At 35.4% G+C, this 25732-nt stretch overlaps 1 protein-coding gene across 1 annotated transcript in view; it reads left to right on the forward strand.

Annotated features, from left to right (window-relative positions):
* ROCK2 (Rho associated coiled-coil containing protein kinase 2) overlaps positions 1–25732 on the forward strand; it is a 134062-nt gene that overhangs the window by 100924 nt on the left and 7406 nt on the right. Inside the window, exons 18-32 of the mRNA XM_040622790.1 lie at positions 1450–1609; positions 4550–4710; positions 5101–5285; positions 11578–11647; positions 12584–12687; positions 12849–13035; positions 15730–15823; positions 15922–16016; positions 17009–17188; positions 17372–17540; positions 19756–19826; positions 20783–20871; positions 21320–21398; positions 22543–22804; positions 22892–23105. Of these exons, the coding sequence (XP_040478724.1) occupies positions 1450–1609; positions 4550–4710; positions 5101–5285; positions 11578–11647; positions 12584–12687; positions 12849–13035; positions 15730–15823; positions 15922–16016; positions 17009–17188; positions 17372–17540; positions 19756–19826; positions 20783–20871; positions 21320–21398; positions 22543–22804; positions 22892–23105 (2120 nt within the window). The remainder of the gene's footprint in view (positions 1–1449; positions 1610–4549; positions 4711–5100; positions 5286–11577; positions 11648–12583; positions 12688–12848; positions 13036–15729; positions 15824–15921; positions 16017–17008; positions 17189–17371; positions 17541–19755; positions 19827–20782; positions 20872–21319; positions 21399–22542; positions 22805–22891; positions 23106–25732) is intronic.

The following is a 25732-nucleotide window of genomic DNA, read 5'->3' on the forward strand; positions in this document are numbered from 1 at the left end:
GGTAGAGAGACTAGTCAGAGGCTCTTTCAGTAATTCAGATAATGGAGAATTAACTTGTACAGTGATTAAAAGGATGGAAAATAAGGATGAATCTGAGAAATATTTGGAGCAAGAATATTTGGCAGCACTTAGTGATTGATTAGATTATGCATGTGTGTGGTATGTAAGGATGAGTTCTAGGTTCCTACTTTGTGACAAGATATATAATGGTACCACTAATTAAAAAAAAAAAAGGGAAAACAGCTCTTTTAGAAGAGACAATGACAAATCCATTTTAGTTCTAAGCTTGAGGTGCCTGTGAGTCAGCCAAATTAGGATGTTTACGAAGCAATAATCTGTGTTTGTTAAAGCTAGAAATATTTGAGAGTCATTGGTACAGAAGTAGCTGAAGCCCTGTGAATAAGAGAACCTATCTGGGAAGAGATTGCTTTTTTATTTTTATGTGGTCCCTTTTTTTTTTTTTTTTTGAAGGTTTTACCCATTTCTTTATTTGACAGAGAGAGAGAGAGCGAGAGAGCACAAGCAGGGCAAGCAGCAGAGGGAGAGGGAGAAGCAGGCTCCCTGCTGAGCAAGGAGCTCCATGTGGGGCTTGATCCCAGGACCCTGGGACCATGACCTGAGCCAAAGGCAGACGCTTAACCGACTGAGCCACCCAGGTGCCCCTGGGAAGAGATTGTTTAGAGCAGTGGTTTCTCAGGGCAGAGTAGATTACTCTCTTGGTGGATTGAAAAAAATCATTTTCAGTATTAAAGATTTATTTGAAAAACAAAAGAAGTATCTACATTTATGATACAAACTATAGAGAACAAAGAATTAGAAAATCTTTTTGAGGATATATAGAAAATTGACATCTATTATTAAAGATTCCCAATTTAAAACAAGTCTCCTATGTGGAATATAAGAGGGTAAAATGGAAGAGGATCCTAAAAATTATCTTTAGATACAGCAAAGGGAAATATTAGATGTGTTTTAAAAGTGAGAAATAATGATATAGGAAAGGGAGAAGCTTTGTGGCTGAAGAACACTACCTCCAGAGAACACCAGCATTCATGGAGCAGCTGGGGAAAAATTTCATAAGTGACAGAAAAGATGAGAACAGGAAGCGGGGAGCCAAGGGAATTCAGTGTCAGGTATGTCAAGGAAATAGTTTCAAGGGCAACAGTGAGTCTAAATGAGGTAAAGACTGAAAAGTATCAAATCTAATGTTGAGAATATTGGTTACTCTGTTGAGGTTAAAGGCTCTCAGTGGAGATCTCTAAACAGTAGAGTGGGGGGATGGGACATGGGTGCCATGGGAGGTGGATTCCATGGATCACTTTTATAAGAAGTTCCAGTGAAGAGGGGAAGAAAGGTATTGAACATTCTTAGCCTATAAAAAACAATTTTATAAGTTATTGAAATTGTGAGCCAGTCTTTTTGTTGATAGTTGCTATTTTAAATCTTTAATAGGAAAAGAACAACATGGAAATAGATATGACGTACCAACTGAAAGTTATACAGCAGAGCTTAGAACAAGAAGAAGCTGAGCATAAGGCTACAAAAGCACGGCTGGCAGATAAAAATAAGATTTATGAATCCATTGAAGAAGCGAAATCAGAAGCCATGAAAGGTATGCTTTTTTCTAAGACAGTTTTCCCACACATTGTACTAAGAATTGATTCTGTAGTCAACTCTTTGATTTTGAAAAATATTTTTTTTATATTTTATTGTCAAATAGTGGGAACTGGAGAGAAAAAAAACATTAGGAAAGCTTTATATGCATATCACTTTTTTCCTTTATGGCAACAATCATTTCTAAGATAGTAAGGCCCAAACACAAATTACTCAACCAAATTTAAGGATCAGAGAGAAATTAATATTTCAGGGGTATCAGTAGTAACAGGCATACAGAGCATGAAGTTCTAGATATATCTATTCAGATTTGGAGGATTTCCTCTTCTTGTAATATTTAGTTTGACATTTCACCAGTTTGTATAATAAAATTGTTGCCAGTTTATGCAAGATAAATGTTTTAAAAATAGTAGCTGACCTAACTAGAATATAAGCTCATTGAATATTTTGAACTCGGGCATGATGAAGATACTAGCTAGATTTGGTCAAAGTCATCCACTACAAAGGAATATAGGGTAAGATAACAGAGTTAACTTTTCCACAAACCAGCATGTATCTTGGAATTATATTAGGATAATTTCTTGTTTTCCTAACTGACTATTTATAATTATGATGGATTTGAAGTTCCAAGGGAAACTAATAAAATACTCTTGTGAAAGATTTATAGAACTCTTTTTTTTTTTTTTTTTTAAAGATTTTATTTATTTATTCGACAGAGATAGAGACAGCCAGCGAGAGAGGGAACACAAGCAGGGGGAGTGGGGGAGGAAGAAGCAGGCTCATAGCGGAGGAGCCTGATGTGGGGCTCGATCCCACAATGCCGGGATCACGCCCTGAGCCGAAGGCAGACGCTTAACCGCTGTGCCACCCAGGCGCCCCAAGATTTATAGAACTCTTAAGCAGAAATTTTATTTCATACTGAAGCATAACATTTATAAGTAACTTAGCAAAAAAATAGATTTTCAGTTGTTGAATGTAATTAAAACTGGAGATTTTTTGGTTAAAATCAGTTTAGTTTAAGGCACTAATTAAGGATGTTAAGAGATTAAATGAGTACTTTAGTTAGAAAAATCTAATTACAAGAGAGGAAGTTAGTGGGCCATGTCTCCCTGTCAGTGACTTAGAAGGTAGAGTTGAATTTCTTTTGAGGTATAATTTACGTGCAATAAAATGCAGGCACTTTTCACATTGTAATACATACATGTTATCACCATTCAAAACAAGTTGTAGAATCTGTGTTTTCATCACCTCAGTAAGTTCACTTGTGCCCCTTTCTATTCTCTGTACCCACATTAGGGTGATTGTTTTTTTTTAAATGAGTACATCTGTCCATGTCCGGGTCTAAAAGCCTTTGGTCTTTCTGCTGCATGTCACAGTTTCCTTTAATTAAGAATATGGCTTTCTAATGAATTACTGGTTATATGACCTTGTCCATAGTTACTTAACCCCCCCCCTTTTTTTTTGGTGCACTGTTTCCTCTAAAGAGACAGAGTATTAGGTTGTTGTGAAAACCAAGTACAATGATAGGGGAAAAGTACTTAGAAATAGTTGCTGTTATTAGTAGAATGTGAAAAATAGTTTCATTTTTTTCCACACTTTTGTAGACAGTTCATTAAAAACTGAAAATTCATAGGTTTATAAAACTTATATAACTGTAATAAATGATAATCAGATATCAAACATCAGGTATGAAAGAGCAGAGGAGCCCAATTGAATTTGAACAGATTTTCTAATCAGTACATCAGAAGGTAATCCTTTAATGGTAATAACTGGCATTTAATAATGAAATCACTTGCTTAGACATAGACTTTGCCTGCCCTTCAATTCAGGATTTAAAAAGGCTTTTAAGGGGTGCCTGGGTGGCTCGGTTGGTTAAGTGTCTGCCTTCAGCTCAGATCATGATCCCAGGATCCTGGGAGGAGCTGCATCTGGCTCCCTGCTCAGCAGGGAGTCTACTTCTCCCTCTGCCCCTCCCCCTGCTCATGCTCTCTCTCTCTCTCTCAAATAAATAAATAAAATCTTTAAAAAAAAATAAAAAGGCTTTTAAAAGCCTTTGCTGATTAATAAAACAAATTAAAAGTTTATTACAAATCATTTAGAAAATATAAGGAAGTATAAAGAACTAAAGAGTAACCACAGTCTTACTAATCAGGAGGATATTTTGTATATTTTCTGAATTTTTTGTACTGTTTTGCATTTTTTCTTTTAAAATAACACTGTGAACATTTTCATTAAATATTCTCCTTGAATAGTGAGCACTTATCAAATGCTTGTCATATGCCAGGCAACGTTTAAGTGCCACACAAATATTAACTCAGAATCTTCATAACATCCCTGTGAGGGAGGATAGGTACTGTTATCACCATTCTAGAGATGAGGAAATTGAGCCTCAGAGAGGTTAATTAACTTGTCCAGGCAAATAATTAGGACACATCACAGTTAGGGTTTAACCTCAAGAAGTTTGTTCCCAGAGTCTTGTCCTTTACCATTTCCCCAAGATATAATTGTCATCCTCTGCATAGTAATATGCTAATATGGAAAGAGCTATAGACATCATAAAAAAATCTACCTGGAATGTTTTAGGGTAAGAAGAGTAACACCAAGAGGCACAGAGTAGCAGGAAAATAAAATAAATTTTTATTAAAAAGATGTAAGGCTCTTTTAGTGAAGGCAGAATTATTTTACTTCCATTGGAATGGATAGAATATTGCAGTATAGTGGATTTTTCCACATTGCAAATGAAATAAATGCCTGATTTCCAGGCATGAAACTGTTGACGTTTAAAACTCATTAAGAAGAATGATGAAAATATTAAATTGGAAATTTAAAAAAAGTTTTTAAGCTATCATCATTTACTATAATTTTTATAGCACTGTGTCATGTATTTGATGTGCTTTTGTTTGTGAATTCATGATTGTATACATTTTTTTGGCAATAGAAATGGAGAAAAAGCTCTCAGAGGAAAGGACGTTAAAGCAGAAAGTGGAGAACCTATTGCTGGAAGCTGAGAAGAGATGCTCTATATTTGACTGTGACCTCAAACAGTCACAGCAGAAAATAAATGAACTCCTTAAGCAGAAAGATGTGCTAAATGAGGATGTGAGTATGAAGTGTACTAATAAGTAATAATAAATTATGTAATAAATTCATAGTCAACTTAGGTTTATCTGTAATGATGTGTAATGATGGTTTCATAATTTAAAATTTTTTCTTATAAAATAATATTCTGCAACCTTTAATTTTACCGAATTTGGCTGATATGCTAAATGATGAATCATAATTTAAAATTTTTAAGTTATTTTCACCTTAAAGACCATATTTTATTTAAAAAATAGGACATCAGAAATACAAAAAATATTTTACCATGAAATGAATGAACTGCCTAAGAGCAAAAGTCTGTTTTGTATGATCATATTTGCTGCAGGCTTCATTGATAAGAAAGATCAAATCATTACTTACATTTTACCAAGTAGACGATTTATTTTTTAGGTTAGAAATTTGACATTAAAAATAGAGCAGGAAACTCAGAAGCGCTGCCTTACACAAAATGACTTGAAGATGCAAACACAGCAAGTTAACACACTAAAAATGTCAGAAAAGCAGTTAAAACAAGAGAATAATCATCTCATGGAAATGAAAATGAGCTTGGAAAAGCAGAATGCTGAACTTCGAAAGTAAGTAAATTGTTTGAGACAAAGTTTTATTAATATGTACAACTATCCACATGTAAATTATCTTAATTTTGATTTACCTGGGGATTTTCTTTTGATCATGTCATAGTCTCGACCACATTTGCTCTTTTTTTCTGTATAAGTAATGTGTTGAGTGCCGCTTTTGTCCTTCAAGATTATATTTGCTTCGCCAATGATTTTTTTACTACTTCTACCTTATTATGATAGAATGATAGACTGTTGCTGTTGGCATAGAAGAAACTGGGATTTTCACTTCATGCTCTTAAGATTCCTTCTCAGGACTGTTCTTCACGCTTATTGTCCATGTGCTTTTTGTTTGTTCTGTCTGTTTTTGGGACTTGGACATGTTTGATTATTAAGCAAACATTGTATAAATTTTTAAATCATTTTTTATGATACACTTTAGTATTCTATTTAATTTGCTTAGAAAATAGAAAACATAGCATTGAAATCCTTTAAGGTGTACAGTAAATATACCATTAAAGTTTGTCCCATTCGTTCATTAGTAGTATAATTACTTCTTCCGAATCATGATCAAAGGTCATATTGGATCCCAGTTATTTGGAAAGAACATAGGTTTTGGATACAGATTGAGGTATGAATTCCAGTCCTATTACTTAACTAGCTGACCAACATCAGGCAAAATATTTAACCTCTCTGAGCCTTTTTTTAAAAAAGATTTATTTATTTTAGAGAGAGAGTGAGAGAGTGTGAGCAGGGTGGGGGCAAAGGGAGAGAATCTTCAAGCAGACTCCCCACTACGTGTAGAGGCCAATGTGGGACTCAGTCCCAGGACCCTGAGATCATAACCTGAGCTAAAATCGAGATTCACACTTAACCGACTGAGCCATCCAGGGGTCCTCTTTGAGCCTTTTATCATAAAACCTACAAAAGGGGCAATAAGAGCTTCCTTGTTAGGCATTCTGTAAGAATAACAGTGATATATTTACAGCATCTAGCACACAATAAGCGGTAGGGGCCATTACTACTACAACTATTACTGTTAATACTGCTGTATTACAGGGATGCCTCGGTGGCTCAGTCGGTTAAGCATCTGCCTGCAGCTTAGGTCATGATCCCAGGGTCCTGGGATCGAGTGCTGCATCGGGCACCCTGCTCAGTGGGGAGCCTGCTTCTCCCTCTGCCTGCCACTCTCCCTGCTTGTGCACGTGCGCACTCTCTCTCTCTCTCTGACAAGTAAATAAAATCTAAAAAAAAAAACCAAACAAAAAAAACCACTACTATACTACTACGACTGTTCCTCTCTTCTTATCATCATTGCTAATTGCTTGCTTTTTACAGACCTGAGACAGGTCAGTAAGATTGACACTACTTAGGAAAGGATGGTCAAGCATTCATATATTGACACTATCTAGGAAAAGATGGTTAAAAGAATCTGTTCTTATTGCTTATCTGCCTGGGTAAGCCTAGACTCTTAAACTTGATGAGATTTCAACTTTTGAAAATTAGAACTAGAAACTTGAACAATATTTAAGTATCTTCATCTTTGGTTTTTTTCCTCCCCTATATAAGCTTTAGTCTCTCTCATTTTAGACCTAGCCTTTTCCATTTAGTAGAAAACTTGGTCTTTCAAGGACAAGCTCTAGAGATAGGTCTTATAGCTTTATTTATTTGGAGAGACTCTGATTTGACTTTTCTGGACCCCAGTTTCAGAAAGTACCCTAAATTCTGGGATGGAATTCTTTGGCCCAGTTTTGGTTAAGAGTGCAAGCCTTCAAACAACTTGACTAAAAAGATACTCTCCATAGTATCTCTAGTATCCATTGTATCTGTTCTAACCATAGTGGTTATATGAATGTAAGAGCTGATTGAACATCTAGATTGTGTTTCCTCTCTTGTGCTAATTACATTTTGTTTATACAAAATTTATAGAACTTAGTATACACGCCCCTTGTTTTCTTTGTAAGTATACATGGGTCTGTTGTTTCTTAATCCCTCAGTTCCTCAACTTTTTCCCCCAAAGAACTCACATTTTTAGTCTTAACCACCTAGCACATTATAAGTTCACTGAATGGCAATCATCTCTTTTTATGTTTTGTTCTCTCCAACCCCTGATTAATGTCTTACACATAGTGTATTCTCAAATGTTGTGTGAATGAATGCTTACCTGTAATGTGTAAGGCACTCATAGTCACTGTGGGAGATTCAAAGATGAATCAGGTACATTTCCTACCTTTAAGAATCTTAGTAGCATTTTATCAGAAGTTACTCCTTAGGTGGGGCGCCTGGGTGGCGCAGCGGTTAAGCGTCTGCCTTCGGCTCAGGGCGTGATCCCGGCGTTCTGGGATCGAGCCCCACGTCAGGCTCCTCCGCTATGAGCCTGCTTCTTCCTCTCCCACTCCCCCTGCTTGTGTTCCCTCTCTCGCTGGCTGTCTCTATCTCTGTCGAATAAATAAATAAAATCTTAAAAAAAAAAAAGTTACTCCTTAGGGAGAAGTAAGATGGGTACACAATTGGAATACCAGGATAAAATGATATATACATGCAATGGGAATTTACATACGAAGTGCTATGTAGGCTTGCATTTGAAAATGGTCAACATATATATTTTTTCTTCCTTCCAAGATTCCAGTAAAACTTTAGTAAAGGAGTTTTTTAAATGCATATATCCATATCAAGAATTATGATGTATTGGAAGACAAGAAGTTTCTTTAGTAAATGAGGTAGTGTCAAGTGGAAACCTCACTAATGATGTATAGGGCAAAGGAAGCAACAGCCAGATATATGAAGTGGGATATTAGTGAAGAAGAAGATGTTTCATTATTCAGATCAAGTACCTTGAAGGGCTGGAGTAAGATGTGATGCTATAAATGGAAGAATCTGCTCATCAGACTCTTCCTATCAACCCTTTTGCAGAAATGTCTGTAGCCAGACACTACCACTACTTGGGTTCCTACAAAGCAGTCCTGCTAAAGAAATTGGGCATACCCTTTGCAGATAATTAGAACTGCTAGTAAGGGGTTCTCATTTTGCCTTTTAGGGGTTCCCTGGCTTATGTGACTTTTTAAGCCTCTCATCCTAAACTGAAGTTTGCCTGTTAGAAAACCCCTTCCACGTGCGTAGAGATTAAAATTTCTGTCACCTCCTTTGTACGTGAATAACCAAGTATCCCTAGGCATTTGAGGATAGCGTGCAGTACTGAAGAGAAAGTCTGTGATAAAGAAAAAGGAAGAATATCCCCAGATGAAAAATATATCAAGGAAAGAAGAGAAATTAACAAAAGAAGCACAAACCAAAAAAAGCCGATTGGTAATAATTAGTATTGATCAAAACTTCTGGGAGATACTACTTCCATTAAACAAGAACCTGGCATAATGCAAAAAGGGCAGCCAGAATAGGAAAAGCTGTTAAAGGTTAATAACGACTCATATACATTTATTAAGGTGGTTTAAAGAAAGATTCAAAGAAATTTCATCAAACATAGAACAAGAGAGAATGACATGGAAGATACGACAAGAAGTAGGTAAGACACAGAGACTGTCTCAGGAGTTCTCTAGACAAAGAAGTCTAGAGAAACCGAGTGGAGGAAGATATTAAAGAAATAATAGGGGCATCTGGGTGGCTCAGTCTGGTAAGTGTCTGCCTTTACCTCGAGTCATGATTTCGGGGTCCTGAGACTGATCCCCAGCTTGGGCTTCCTGCTCAGTGAGGGGTCTGCATCTCCTTCTCACTTTGCCTCTCCCCCTGCTCATGCTCACTTTCTCTCTCTCTCTCTCTCTCTGTCTCTCAAATAAGTCAATAAAATCTTTAAAAAGCGAAAGAAATAATAGAACACAGTTTCCCATAGCTGAAAGAGGAGTCTTTAGATTGAAAGGACTCAGCAGAAAATAAATGAGAAAAGACCCACATTTAGACATGTTCTCAATGAAATTTCAAAAACAAGAGAAAGGATGGGCGTGTTGCAGTTCTCATCACAAACTGGGTGGAGTGGGGGGGGTGTGGTTTGTGGTTGATGCAGTAGGAAGTGAAGCGTGGTATGTGGCTGAGGCCAGTGATACAACTATATCATAGGGGTTGGGGAGAGGTTAGGGATGGTGAGAGCTCACTTCCTACTTTGGGAGCAGAGAATTGGTAAATCATATTTTAAATTTGTGTTCAGAAATAAGCTGAGATGTGAAGGTAACTGTCAAAAGTACAAAACACAGAAATGAAACAAAGTAAATTCCTCTAGGGGAGTAGGATTAGGGTGTCAAGAAGTGTGGATAAGGAGACTGCTACCTTTCATTGTAATATTTTCGGTGCTATTCTGTACTATTTAATTGTAACCATGTGCGTATTATGTGGTTATTTTTTTGAAAAATAGTTTTCTTAAATATCTGATAAATGTTAGGTTTTTAAAGTTACATATAAATGAATGATAACAGCTTGTCAAAGATCATGATATTAAAAGTATACTGAGGTTTGGTGCAAGTGGACTTAGCTGGTAATGATAAGATCATTTTAAAAATTGACCTTTTTTATATTATTATTGACATCTTTCACATTTTTGACTCAGAAAAATAATCATCATTTTTAATAGTACACACCTTAATAATAAAATACAGATAAAACACAGACAAGTGATATTGAGTGATAACTTCCTTTATATCGAGGTTTAAGAACCAATAAATAAACAAAATGATCAAATTATGTTAAATGAGAATAAGAATAAAAGCCTTAAGTAATACACAGGTTGAAAATAGTATGATTAAATCACTTGATCCGAGTCTTTCTTGCTATATATTTTTAAATATGCAAGTGGTATTCAAATGTTTTCTCCCTATAAAATACTCAGAATTATATTTAAAAAGAAAGAGAAAACAGTATATGCTCCCCTTTATTTTTTTTATTTTTAAAAAGGATTTATTTGTCTATTTATTTATTTAAATATTTATTTGAGAGAGAGGGTGAGAGAACACAACCAGGGGGAGTGGTAGAAGGAGAGGGAAGCAGGCTCCCCGCCTAGCAGGAAGCCCAACACAGGGCTCTGTCCCAGGAGGGATCATGACCTGAACTGAAGGCAGATGCTTAACTGACTGAGCCACCCAGGTGCCCCTTATTTATTTATTTTAGAGAGAGAGAGAGAGAAAGAGAGCAGGCATTGGGTGGGGAGGGGCAGAGGGAGAGGGAGAGGGAGAGAGAATCTCAAGAATCTCCCAGCTGACATGGAGCCTGACACTGGGCTCAATCCCACTACCCTGAGATCATGACCTGAGCAGAAATCAAGAGTTGCATACCTAACCGACTGAGTCACCTACGCCCCCCCATGTTCCCCTTTATGAATGCAAACATAACTCATCTTTCTAGAGAGAACATACTGTAACAGTTTGTTAGTTATCCTTCCATACCTTCTTCTTTGTTTCTCCTATATACGCCTGTATAAGTGTGTACAGGGTTGAGGTTTTTATAGATTTTGGGGGTTTTTTTGTTTTTTAAGTGTATCATATATGTTGTGTTTTTCTCCAGCTTGCTTTTCCACCCCTTAGCTTTGAGTTGGAATAATTGTAATTTTTATGTTTTTTTTTAATAACCATAGAGTTTTAACTTACTTCAACCCAACCTCTTAAATGCATTGTTAGGCATGCTTTTTATTTTACTTATTTTTTATTTAACTTTCTTTATTGAAGATTAATACACATACAGAAAAAAATACACAAATGATATGTAGAGCTCAGTGAATTTTTACAAAACGTATGGATCCGTGCAATTAATGTCGACATTTAAGCATAAAAATGAGCACTCCCCCTCCCTGTCATTTTTTCACTCATCTTAAGATAAACAATTTTCAGATACTCTCTTAATTCTCCCACTTGGTTGGCAGAATGGCTGATCACAGTGAATATTTGAGAATATGTAATATAGTATTACTGCTTTAATCAGTTTGGTCTCAGGACCCCTTTATACTATTAAAAATTATCAAGGGGCCGCCAAACTTTTATTTATGTGAGTTATATCTAATGATATTTTTTGTGTTAGAAATTAAAACAAAATTTTAAAACACAAAAGCATACAAACACATTTCATTCATTAGCTATTGGAATGATGAATCATTGTATGTTATATAACTTCAAGAAAAGTCCATTCGCACTCGTGAGAGAATGAGAATTAAAACAAAACAACAATGCGTTGATGATTAGTATTATGAAAATAATTTGACCTCTTGGGTTTTTTTAAGGGTCCGGGGATGCCCAGTGGTTCCCTAGGCCACATTTCAAGAGTTGCTGGTTTATTATGTGTGTAGCTTATTTGAACCTTTGCTTTAATGTCCCCACAGAGAACGTCAAGATGCAGATGGGCAAATGAAAGAACTTCAGGATCAGCTTGAAGCGGAGCAGTATTTCTCAGTAAGTTCCAGATACGTTAATTTGAAAATTATTGTATTTGTAGAATTTAAAAAATTTTTTTGCTGCAGAACTAGGAGAATGATTCTTGTCTTTAGAATAGATTCTTATAGGATACACCAGACCGGGATTTGGATAAGATGTTTTGTACCACACAATTCATATCAAAAGAACAATTGGGCAAATAAATGACTGTTGATAGCTTAACAGAAATCTATTATCATTGCTAGAAAAATAGTTCTAAGCACATACCCTGTGAACTTGATTTTAAAAAGATTGCTTTTGAGGTAGAATTTTCATGGTGAAAGAAATAAAATTGTCATTTTAATGTTTGTACTTTTTTAGATAAGTTTTAAAATATGAAGTAGTAATGTCACCCATGTTTAAGACAACAAAATTTTCTTATCTAAATTAGTAATATTTTTCTTTGCCTCTTTATTTATTCTGCCAGTCTGTCGTTTAATGAGAAATCTCAGTCTGATATCCAGTTGAAAATCTAGTTTGAAGGGGTGCCTGAGTGGCTCAGTCAGTTAAGTGTCTGCTTTCGGCTTGGGTTGTGATCTCGGGGTTCTGGGATCAAGCCCCGCATGGAACTCCCTACTCATTGGGGAGCCTGCTTCTCCCTCTCCCTCTGCCTCTCCCCCTGCCTGTGTGCTTTTTCTCTGTTTGTCAAATAAATAAATAAAATCTTAAAGAAAAAGAAAATTTAACTTCTAAATTATTAGTGGAACTTTTATTAGTTAATTGGTTGATTTACCAGTAAAAGTCATTCAGTATTAATCTACTCAAGGGCCCAACGTTACTCAGTGTTCAGGACCATATTTGTATGTGTCCAGCTTGACATTTTGTCGGATAGACGTTGAATGTAGAAGAAATAAAATCGATGATGATGATGATGGTGGTGGCAATGACATGTTTCTGTTCTGTTTTGCTATTTAGACCCTCTATAAAACACAGGTGAGGGAACTTAAAGAAGAATGTGAAGAAAAGGCCAAACTTTGTAAAGAATTACAACAGAAGAAACAGGACTTACAGGAGGAAAGGTAAAGATAAGATCCTTGTCTCTTTTGTTCATAGTCATGTACTCTTCTAGAACAGTGCCTACTATACTCCAAGTAAGAATTTGTTGATGAAGTGCATTAGACAAAAACGTTGACTTCCTAGTGAAAATTGTACATTAAAATAATGTATCATTAAAATGTAGGGACTCCCTGGCTGCTCAACTGGAGATCACCTTGACCAAAGCAGATTCTGAGCAGCTGGCTCGTTCAATTGCTGAAGAGCAATATTCTGATTTGGAAAAAGAGAAAATCATGAAGGAGCTTGAGATCAAAGAGATGATGGCTAGACACAAACAGGAACTCACTGAAAAAGATGCTACAATTGCATCTGTAAGTAAAATTTTTCTCTTTTTTGATTTTAATTAAATTACTGTATCATCAGTCTTCCTTAAAAGCACTAGGGAAGTACCACAGATGGAAATGAAAAATCTCATATGCTGGCTATAGGATTTTGGATCCAGTGAACATTCGCTTCTCAGTGTTTGGCAGAGGCTCAAAAAAGACCTACTTCCAGTGGCTCTACCTGTTCGTAAATTCAGAGTGAAAGAACTGAAGTGAAAGGGAAATATCAGATGGAGAAGCAGTATAAGACTTTTTTTTTTCTTGTTAAACAAAGTTTAGTTGAAAAGAATCTTGAAACTACCATGAAGGTACTCCTATGCAGGTTGAAAAAAATTATAAGGAAAATTTCAGAGAAGTAACGTATCAAGTAGTTGAATTTGTCATTAAATTGCTACCGTGGTTAAAAAGTATGGTATTAGAGCAAGGATATTTAATCCTGTTCAGTGGAAATGAGTAGGGAGGCCAGAGCCAGGTTCATGCATGTACAGGAACGTGGTATATGATAGTAGTGGTAATAGACACATTGGTGGGTAAGGATTCAGATGTAATAAATGGTTTGGGATGACTCTGTTTTTATAGGGAAAGGAATAGAGTTAGATCCTTACCTTTTACAACATAACAAAAATAAATTCTAGCTATCTTAAAGGCCTAAATGTGAAAAAGAAAAAATTTAAACAATTAGAATGAAATCCAAAACTTACTATGGCAAAAGATGACAAACAAATTAGAGGGAGAAGATATTTGTAATGTGTTCATTAAACAAGGGACTAGTATCAGGAACACATGTGGCACTCCTTCGAGCTCACTAAGAAAAAGTTAAAAACAATCTAGAAGAAAAATTGGCCAAAAGAGAAAACCCTAAAAACATAAGCAGATGCTTAACCTAACTACTCTTCAGAAAAGGCTAGATAAAATAACTTTGAAATACCATTTCATACTCATTATAATGGCAAAATTCAGTGTCTGACTAATTTCAAGTGTTTGAAAGACATGAGGGAAATGACATTCTCATTTACAACTATGGAGAGTGTAAACGTAGATGGCATAGTATATAGTAAGTGGTACGGCAGTTTTAAATATTTTTTTTTTATTTTAAGTATTAATATTCAAAATATGGAAGTTTAAATATTCACATAATCCAAAGAAAGTCTATGTTAAGATAAATACGCTGGAGAAATTTAGGCCAGTTTTCATAGCAGCAGTAATGTTTTTAATAGCAAAAATTCAAGTGTCTTTTTCTTTTTTGAAGATCTTATTTATTTATTTGACAGAAAGAGCAGGGGGAGTGGCGGAGGGAAAGGGAGAAGCAGGCTCCTCACTGAGCAGGGAGCACAGTGCGAGGCTCGATTCCAGGACCCTGGGATCATGGCCTGAGCCAAAGGCACATGCTTAACCATCTGAACCGTCCAGGTGCCCCAAATCAAAGTTTATTGAAGATAGTAAAGTTATAGTACAAAGCTCCCAAAGAGGGAGGGGATCCAAGAGGGTTGCCCATAAGGATATGTGGAAATTTATTATTACTATTTTTTTTTTAAGATTTTACTTATTTATGTGAGAGAGAGAGAAGGAGAGAGCAAGATAGCATAAGCAGGGGGAGCGGCAGAGGAAGAGGGAGAAGCAGGCTCCCTGCCGAGCAAGGAGCCAGACATGGGGCTCAATCCCAGGACCCTGAGATCATGACTTGAGCTGAAGGCAGATGCTTAACTGACTGTGCCACTAAGGCGCCCCCAAAATTCAAATGTCTTATCAGTAGACGAATGGATAAGTGAAATGAGGTAGAAGATGGAATTACTGTATCAGTTAAAATAAATTAATTAAGATCTTTATATGTCAACAGTTTAATTCTTTTTTTTTTTTTTTTTTTTAAAGATTTTATTTATTTGACAGAGACAGCCAGCGAGAGAGGGAACACAAGCAGGGGGAGTGGGAGAGGAAGAAGCAGGCTCATAACGGAGGAGCCTGATGTGGGACTCGATCCCAGAACGCTGGGATCACGCCCTGAGCTGAAGGCAGACGCTTAACCGCTGTGCCACCCAGGCGCCCCTAACAGTTTAATTCTTAATATAATGTCCAGTGAAAGCAATTATAGAAAGATACAGTGGGATGCTGTTTATGGACAATTTAATATCACATAAAACCACACTATTTACTGTTTTATGTTTTTGTAACAAAAGTATATAGTCATGGGTGGGAAGGATCAACACATAATTCACAGTACAATTTCTTTTGGGTGGGAAGGAAGAGTAGGAGTAGGATTTGGAAAGAATAATAAATAAGGATGTCAGCTTCTTTAGTAAAATTTTGTTTTGTTTTAAAATGATCTGAAAGAAATATTACCATTTTAAAATTTTTATTCTGCATGATGAAATGCAGAAATTTGTTATAATGTTTGTTTGTTTTAGTTTATTAAATATTTTTCTCATTAAAAATACTGCTAAGGATTTTTGAGAGAAGGGGCCGGTTTTGGCTTCCTGGGGTGCACACGAAGTCGGTGATGGTTAGCAAAATTCTCATCAAGGGTGAAGTTCCATAAGATTCCACAAAGCCACAACGTGTAGAGATAGATGTACTTAGAAAAATAAGAGTTTTAGCAGCATAGTCTATTTTTATTTTGCATGATTGCTTTATAACTTAGATTTTGTAAATTGGCATATGATTTTTTTTTCTACTTTCATTTTTTAGCTTGAAGAAACGAACAGGACACTAACTAGTGATGTTGCCAATCTTGCAAATGAGAAAGAAGAATTAAATAACAAATTGAAAGATGCCCAAGAACGTATGTATTAATAAAGAATAAAGTTTATTTTAAATATGCCTATTGCTTTGTCATTGCTGTGGTTATTAATACAATCTTGACATTTCCCTGTGTTTCAGAGCTGTCACGGCTGAAAGATGAGGAGATCAGCGCAGCCGCTATTAAAGCACAGTTTGAGAAGCAGCTGCTCACAGAGAGAACACTCAAAACTCAGGTAGGTGTGATAAACTATAAAGAAGATTTTGAAATTTTTGTAGTCTCCCTCTGCAGATTGACTGGAGGGATCATTGAGTGTATCAGTATTTGTGAACCCTCACAGTTCCCTGATTTTTGTCCAGTTGCGAGCAGGTAGATTTGGCTAACATTGTCCAGTTCAGTGTTTACTTCAAGTTTCCTTAATTTTTCCATGTGAAATCACATTCTCTCCTGATTTTTTATTGTCATCTGGTAAATTTTTTTTGCTTTTAAGAAATTATAGAGAGTGAACATTTGCTGACAGTCTGAGAAAGGGTTAGTCTGAAAAGGCACCTTTGGCTATTAACCATCCTCCTGCCGATTCTGTGATTTTGTATACAGCATGAATCTTTGTGGGTCCCAGATGCTCAGTGCTCTGGTTGGACATACTGTATTTTACTAATGGGATGCCGGTGCAAAATTTCCTTTCTCTGGGATAAAAGTGGATCTGCCTAGTAAAAGTCTCTCTTGAAACTAAAAACTCAAAGTGGTAGAAAGTGACATCAGGTCCAACCTGTAAACATTTTAAATTGCATTTCTCAGAAAACAAGAGAGTGAAAAACTAATACAGGTTGGAGAAGGATAATGAATAATGAAGAAATGTTTTGTTTAATATAGACTGTATTTCTCTCTTGCCCTGTGTGTAAAGGGAAGGAGATTATTATTATTATTATTTTTAAGATTTTATTTATTTATTCGATGGAGATAGAGACAGCCAGCGAGAGAGGGAACACAAGCAGGGGGAGTGGGAGAGGAAGAAGCAGGCTCCTAGCGGAGGAGCCTGATGTGGGGCTCGATCCCAGGACGCTGGGATCACGCCCGGAGCCGAAGGCAGGCGCTTAACCGCTGTGCCACCCAGGCGCCCCGGGAAGGAGATTATTAGTGGTCATATAACTCGTTATTGGTAAATTACCAAGAACCATCAATATGATTTATTTCATTTAATTACATACTTATTTTTATGTTTTTAAGGCTGTGAATAAGTTGGCTGAGATCATGAATCGAAAAGAACCTGTCAAGCGTGGTAGTGACACCGATATGCGGAGAAAAGAGAAAGAGAATAGAAAGCTACATATGGAGCTTAAATCTGAACGTGAAAAACTGACCCAGCAGATGATCAAGTATCAGAAAGAACTGAATGAAATGCAGGCTGTAAGAATACTTTTTGAACTCTCGATTGAAGACTTTTTTTTAAGAAGTGAAAGTATTTTTATGTCTATATATATATCTTATTGATTATAGAACATTCCTATTACTTCATAATTGTTATTGAATTAAGCAAAATTATGAGGTATATAGCATCCAGTTAATTTCATGTAATTTAATCTCTTGTAGCAAATAGCTGAAGAGAGCCAGATTCGAATTGAACTGCAGATGACACTGGACAGTAAAGATAGTGACATTGAGCAGCTGCGGTCACAGCTCCAGGCGTTGCATATTGGTCTGGATAGTTCCAGTATAGGCAGTGGACCAGGGGATGCTGAGCCCGATGATGGATTTCCAGGTACAGATTTATTTTCAGCTCTTACGTTGTTTTTATTGAAAGCCTTTTTCTTAAATATAAAGCAGTTGATTGTGTTAAGCCCTGAGATTTACTGCTCCTGAGAAAAATGTTTGTCAGTTCTTTAAGAGAAAATGTAACTCCTTGGAGTGGGGATTCAAACAACTGTTTAAACTTACGTTATCTATTGATTTTTGACAAAAATTCTTGTGAAAAAATGCAAAAGAAAGTTCCACATATTTAGTTACTTAAATTAACTCTTTATATATTATAGGTAGCTCTTTTTTCGAATTTTCATTTTATTTTCTCTTAATTTCTTTCTGCATTCTTACTTCCTTTTATGTTGGGTGTTTAGTTCATATCACTCAATCACGCACTATGGAATCCATGTCATTCACCTACCAACGTTCCTCTACTTCTCTCAATATTGCCACTAAGCCTTCCAGTTCTCATATGCTTCTTGACTCTGATTCTGACTCAGAAGAAGAACCTTTGCCTTACTTACCTATTTCATCGGAACCTAATGGTACAGGTGATATCCTGAAAATCTTTCACCTTTGGGGTTTTCCCCACTACCCTTAATTTCAGTCCTTTTACAAAATTTTTGTGACATTAACTAATATTCACTAACTCTAACAAATTGTTCTGGTCTCAGTTAAAAAGAAAATGCTGCATGAACAAAGAATTTTTAAAGGTGTTGTCATATGGCATTGCTGTTACATTTGATAGACTTATTTTGTCAACTTTATATCATTTAAAAGCATATGGTTTTACTGCCTGTGTCATCCATTTTCAGCCAAAGAGAAATTTTTTCTGAAGTTTCTTATTAAGAGTGACAGTACAAAAAAAACCACGTAGACTGTTTGAGAGGATGTATGTAGGTTTTCATTGAGTGTTTAGCTCGTCAACCTTGGGTTAGGCCTTAAAAGAGAGTTTAAGACATTTGAACTGAAAGGACTTTGCCCTTAAAGGACTTACAGTTTAAATGAGGAAACTAGTTGGAAAACATAAAATCTCTGTTTAGCACAAAGCTCGTATAAGGACAAACCTTGTTTAATGTAAATGCCACAGGAAATTAGTGTATGAGCAGTTGAATATAAGGTAAAATTTAGTTTCTTACTAATTGAATGCAAAGTGAAATAGCTATAGTTATTTACATTGTTGTCACATTGCCCAAGTATATAACCTTATCTAACATAAATCACAAGGGATTGTATTGAAGTTTTAGATTTTAGCAATAAAATTCAGTGTACTCATTGTTAGAGATCATCTGATTTAGTCCCTTAAGTTGGTGTAGGACCATGTCCAGACAGTTACGTTATATAGGCTGTTTTTAATGACAGCTTTTCTGTTCACAGAGTCTAGAAGGTTGTTGATATGAGAGGGTATAGGTTCTGGAGTCAGAGGTGCATTTCTGTGAGGTTGTAAGGATTAAAAAATATTGATGTTAAGCATCTAGCACGGTTCAGTAAGTGATCATTAGAATATTAGAATTTAGAATTAGAATTAGAATATTAGAATAACCTCCAGAAATACTTGTTGCACCTAATCATTTCATTAAATGGTACAGATCATTGGATGATGATGGTCCAATGGTACATGCCATTGGAACAAATTCTGAGGATTCAAGCAGTTTCCTTTGTTAAACTAGAATTTTACTGATTTTGCTATTTTGGAATTTAGAAATGTTTTAGTTATATTGTTATTCATTAACCAAATTTGATCTGTGATTTACACAATTTTATTTTATTTTATTTTAGCCATTTAAAAAATCCATTTTCTCTGAACTCGTAATTACTCACTTAAATGTTTTCTCTTCGAAGAAGATACATATGCACTATATCAATAACTAGGCCTCTTCCAAAGGAAAAATAAAGAATTCTAATACAGGTGCACTAGTGAGAATAGAGAACTGCTTCTCTTTCTTGTACCTTTTCTGCTGAGCTTTGCAGATGCATGAATTTAATCAGCAGGGAACATTTGACTTTATAAGCTATAGAATATATATTTTCAATGTGCTGTAGCCTGGATTTTGTTTGGCATTCCATAACTTGCTTATACTGCCTGCATTATTATTATAGCCTAGATAATGTATAATGATAAATTCTGAAGGGCGTATTTGATTTGTTCTGTGATTTTTATATTAAAACTTTATTGAATTCCTCATTTTCTTAGGAGAATTGGTAAATTTATCTTCATATCTTCTGCTTGTTTATAGAATCAAGACTAGAAGGATGGCTTTCATTGCCTGTACGAAACAACACTAAGAAATTTGGATGGGTTAAAAAGGTAATTGGTATTTTTGAATATGGTTCTTTTATTTTGCTTTTGGTTTAGCTATAGCCATTTTACATTTGTAGTTCTAAGATACATATAACTAGAACTTTCAGACACGCAAAACTTTGCACTCCCTGATTTGGAATGATGTGATTTTATGTATCTTTGTGAAGGGAAAAAAAAACCCTTTAATCATCATAATAATAAAACAGTTTTTGGTGTTGGGAAAACAAAAGTCTGTTGGCCTTGGTGTTTTGTTGTTTCAGTGGGAAAACAACTCTGGGTATGATAGAAAGACCTATTAATTTCTTTTCCTCTGTTACTATGATTTATTGATATCATGCTGTTGATTTTTGGTAAATGTCTTAGTGTATTCAGGCTGCTGTAACAAAACAGACTGGGTAGTTTAGGAGCAATAGAAATTTGTTTCTCACACTTTTGGGGCCTGGAAGTTAAGATCAGGATGCCAAATGGTTGGGTTCTGGTGAAGGCCCGCTTTCAGGTTGCAGACTTCTTGCGGTGTTCTCACATGGGGGAAAGGGCTAGGGATCTCTCTGGAGTCCCTTTTATAAGGGCATTGATCCCATTCAGGAGGTCTCTCCTCTCATGGCCTATTCATTCACCTTCCAAAGGCCCCTCGAGCTAACCCATCTCATTAAGTGTTAGGGTTTTACATAAAAATTTGGGGGGAACACAAACATTCAAACCGTAGCAACAAGGTTATTTGCGTTATTGGATTTTGAAGCTAAGTCAGTCCAAAAAATATTTGAATTCATTTCCTCTCCAATTTGCTTATTTAAAATGTATGCAAACTAAATTTGTTATTTTAAGGAAGACTTTTCTAAGGATATATTGAGAACTTCTTAGTTATTTAACTTAAGTATTTTATGTGATTTTTGTTGCTGTAGAAATAAATAAGATATATATTAATTTTAGTCATTAATTCCTTCCCTCCCTTTCTTTAACAGTATGTGATTGTAAGCAGTAAGAAGATTCTTTTCTATGACAGTGAACAAGATAAAGAACAATCTAATCCTTACATGGTTTTAGATATAGAGTAAGTGTTTTCATTAGAATATTTAGAAACTTTCTCTTTTAAAGTACAAGAGAGTAATGTGACCTTTTCTGTCAAATTAGTGCTATTTATTACTCATGTAGATAGTATGTAGATAGATGTGCTCATACAGTATAGCACATACTGTACTGTTGATACATTTTCTTGTATTTGCTTCATAGAGATGAAAGTCTGGGATATAGAGTTAGCTAAAATATCTTTATTTCATGGGTCTTTAATATGTTGTATTCTGAAACTAATTAGAAAATTTCTGATTTCCTGGAAATACTCAAAATCTCAAGGAGTGATTAAATTAATAGAACCAAGGTATCCGGTGGCCTTCTAATATGGGTCGAAGTAGTCAGTTTTAACTTCTGACATAAGTATAGAGTAATTAATTTAATTTGATCCTTTGGTAATATTTTATTCCTTTATAAAAAATCTTTTATAGCAAATTATTTCATGTCCGACCAGTTACACAGACAGATGTATATAGAGCGGATGCTAAAGAAATTCCAAGGATATTTCAGGTAAATAGCTTTATTTTGTTTTTGGTTGGTTGAATTTATTTTGTTTTTTTCACCTTTAGACTAAGGTTCTTAGTATGATAAGACATATCAAATTTCTTTATTCTTGGGCCTTCTTTAGATTACCTTTCGATTTTAGTCCCATTTAAAGGTCATTTGTTTTTCTGTGTCTTTCATTCTTATTCTGTTTGGATACATCTTCATTCTTCTCTCCATTTCACTTGTTAAAGTCTAGTGTGTTTATATCATATTTCTGGCCTTTGCTGTCGTTGTATTTTAAGATTTTTTATTTTTAAGTAATCTCTACACCCAGTGTGGGGCTTGAACTCACAACCCCAAGATCAAGAGTTGCACACTTTACCGCCGAGCCAGCCAGGCACACCTGTCATGACGTTTTTTTCTCTTCTGTTTCTGATTTTATGCTCAGCTCTCTAGAACGTTAAAAAACTTGCTTATGAAGTTAAATTCTGCACCCAGTAACCATTTTGCTTCCAGTTTAAAGTGAAGCCAAATTTTTCCCTCTTTGGCTTCTATTTTAAAATTAGTCAAACCAATAATTATTGAGTTCCTTCTATATAAAGGTCATTGTGCTTGGTGTACTGTAAGAGAGTTGGCCACTCATTTTCTGTATGCTTATGATGTTTATTTGGGTGTATTATACATCCTTTCCTCTTTTCTTCCTCAGCTCTCCAAATACAAATCTTTTCATTAAAGCTGTGTTTGCCATCATCACCCACATGTCTGTTTTTGAGAATCGTAGAGCTTCAATCTGTATAATTGCCACATCTCTTAGGGGGATTGTTTTGAACACTCCCTCCCAGGAAAACGTTCTAACACCCATCAAGTGAAAATTTACCTTTTGGCCTATTCTGATGAAATTGCTAAAATATAGTAAGATATCATGGAGAAAATAAGTAGGCATGTTTGAACAAGATAGGTTTTTTCTGAAATGTGAGCCAACTGACTGTCCCAATGACTTTTCTCATAGAAGCTCTTGATTAGACAGAACCTACTAATGTTTGAACATCAAATGCATTTTCTTCTCATTGAATGATTTAGGCTAATATTATGTACACTATGAGAATTGTTACTACATAAAAAATAATCTCTGTTGGAAATCACTCATTATTCTTTTTGCTAATTATAGATTCTGTATGCCAATGAAGGAGAAAGTAAGAAGGAACAAGAATTTCCAGTGGAGCCAGTGGGAGAAAAATCAAATTATATTTGCCATAAAGGACATGAATTTATTCCTACTCTCTATCATTTCCCAACCAACTGTGAGGCTTGTATGAAGCCATTGTGGCATATGTTTAAACCTCCCCCTGCTTTAGAGTGCCGGCGCTGCCATATTAAATGTCATAAAGATCACATGGACAAAAAGGAGGAGATTATAGCGCCTTGCAAAGGTAAAGAGTAAGTTACTTACTTCATCAATATTACTTATGTTCAGATGAATTTAGACATACTAATTTTTTTCAAATATTTCTTTATAGTTTATTACGATATTTCGACGGCAAAGAATCTATTGTTGTTAGCAAATTCTACAGAAGAGCAGCAGAAGTGGGTTAGTCGGTTAGTGAAAAAGATACCTAAAAAGCCTCCAGCTCCAGACCCTTTTGCACGGTCATCTCCTAGAACTTCGATGAAGATACAGCAAAACCAGTCTATTAGACGGCCAAGTCGACAGCTTGCCCCAAACAAACCAAGGTAGTAAATCAAAATGTGATTAAAAACTTGTGTCTTTTTAAATATTTTGCTATTTATGTTCAACTACAAACTCTCCTAATTGTAGTGTTCCTTTGCTTGGTATGTCAGTGAACCATGGGATACCAGATGTTTGAAACTGTTTTAGTATGTATGTCTCCTTCATTGATGTAGTTGAATGCAGTGCAAATTTGTTTACTAAATCACACACATATATTAAATTTAACCAAAAATATATAAAGGGCTCATTTTTGTCATGTTTATGTATGTAATCATAATATTTTAAGATTTTATAAGTACACTGACTAATGATTTAGTAGACAGTGTACACACAGACTTGTAAGTGTCGGGTGCACACATTGTGTTTAGTATTGCAAACCTCTTAAACTTATGTTAGATGACTTGGGAAGCAGGACTGAAATCTTCTTAAGTCTTAATTCACATCTATAAGTTTAGAATAATAACTTGTTTATGATTTAAAGAGCAATAGAGATCAATCTTAAAAATGCAAATATTAACTAATGGGTAAAGTGCGCATTCTTTGTATTTGAGGCAGAGTTGGGACTAGGGAGTAAATTCCGAGACGATGAATGCACAAAACGTTTTGATGGAACTGTTTTCATATGGCTACATTATAGTCATTTCATTCTTGATTCAGAATAACCATTTCTCGGCTTACTAGCTACTACAGCATTTGTAAATATTGCTATTCGTTGAAATGACCATGAAGATTCGGTTAGTTAGCTAAAGGATAAAGTATATCAGATCAGGTATCTAATTTCAGGTATCCTTTTTGTTCCCTAACACAGGACCTTCAGTATATGAATAATGATGTGCATTGGCTGTTATTATCAGAAATCTTTTCATTCTAACCACAAACATCTTATATGAAACTTTTCTTGAAACTTATCTCAAGGAAATAATTTAGAATGACAAAGGTAGAATTGGTGTTTCAGCAGTGAAAATGTTGAATTTTTCTGTGAGGTATGAGAATACTAAATACTATAAAATTAGTGATTATATGATAGTAATTAAGCTGAAGAAACTCAAAGAATTCAAAGACACTGAAGGTCATTCCATGTGCCATGCGCAAAACATCTAAAAATTAAATTTCTGTTATTAGTATTGTAGAACTATTAATGCATGGATGCTATCCTGTTGTAATAGCTTACACTATCTAGTGCTTCACAGCTTCCAAAGTGCTTCCATAATCTGTTCTCTCATTCAACTTTCTGCATATTCTGTCATTTGATCTTTAAAATAGTCCTGTGGAGTAGAATAGACAGGTATTATTATCTTTCTTTTTGATTGAGACTGTAGAGGGGCAAATAATTTCAGATGCAGGACTGTAAGAACTCCACTCCTTTAATAGATTTTACTCTTTGGTACTATTTGATAAATTAATGATTTCACTACTTGTGATGATAACACATAGAATTCGTTTTTGAAGCAGATTTCAGACTAAGTGAGGCATGTTTTCAATTACCTAACAATTTTCACGTTCACTGACTCATAAATACTTTGTCAGCCCCTTCTTCCCCACTTTAGCATTTTGATCTATTGGAGGCACATTTACTTTTTATTTTTGTTGCTTTTTGTTTTGTTTTAGTTCTGGCCCTGCCCTTCGAATCATTCTTCATTGATTTTTTAATACATTTTGCATAGCAACAGTAAGTAATAGGGATTTTTTTTTCTCTCACAACTATGCATGTAGATAAAACTAATATCAAAACTGACTATAAAATGTCTAGGGTATTTTTGTGAACATTTTTTGTCTAATATACTCTGAAATTTTAAGCATAAAGATGGGCACATTTAAGATGCAATTTTATATTTTATTATGTGTCTAGAGCATTATTTCCATTGTCTTTAACATCTGTGACTCCACTGCTTCATTAACTCATAAAATTATATCTGTTGCTGTCTTACATGAATCACCCTAAAGTTTGCATTTCATTTTGGGTGTCACATTTTAAGAGTAGTCTACACAAATTGGAGGGTATACGAAAGAGAATAACAGAGGGAGTAGTGGATCATTTGAAAGTGTTACATGCGTAGCAAGTGAGGGAACTAAGGCTGTTTAGCCATCTGAAGAAATTATTCGGAAGAATGGGAGATGGTAAACAGCAGTGAAGATTTAGAGGACTTTTCTGTAGATGATGTATTAGAACAAGAACCAAGCAGAGGGACACATTTGTAACTCAGAAAGGGAAAAGTATCAGGCAGTCAGAGATTTCCAAAATTGGAAGACTTGGCTTGCTCTAGCATTCACTATTGAATCACCAGCAGTGTTAGTACCCGATTCAGGTGACTGCTTGGTGACACTGGGAAAGAGCACCCTCCTCAATTTGTCATGCGTATGTAGTCTGACAGTGAACAACAGGGCTCTGGAGGGGAGTCAAGCCTTGGACTTGATGGCCTTTAACGTTCCAGTAATTTATAACATTATAATAGACAAATGGGTAGAGCTGTGAAAGGATCATCCAGGAACACGTAGAAACAGCATTTCTGGTTGATACCAGCAGTAATTTAATATCTAGCTCTTTGTATAATCTAGCTTTAATTGAACTGACTCGCATGGTGTCTTTCTTAAGACAAATGTTTGGCTTTGTTAGACATTATCAAAATCA

The sequence above is a fragment of the Ursus maritimus genome, unplaced genomic scaffold (assembly GCF_017311325.1).
Source record: "Ursus maritimus isolate PB19 unplaced genomic scaffold, ASM1731132v1 scaffold_6, whole genome shotgun sequence".
NCBI classification, from domain to species: domain Eukaryota; kingdom Metazoa; phylum Chordata; class Mammalia; order Carnivora; family Ursidae; genus Ursus; species Ursus maritimus.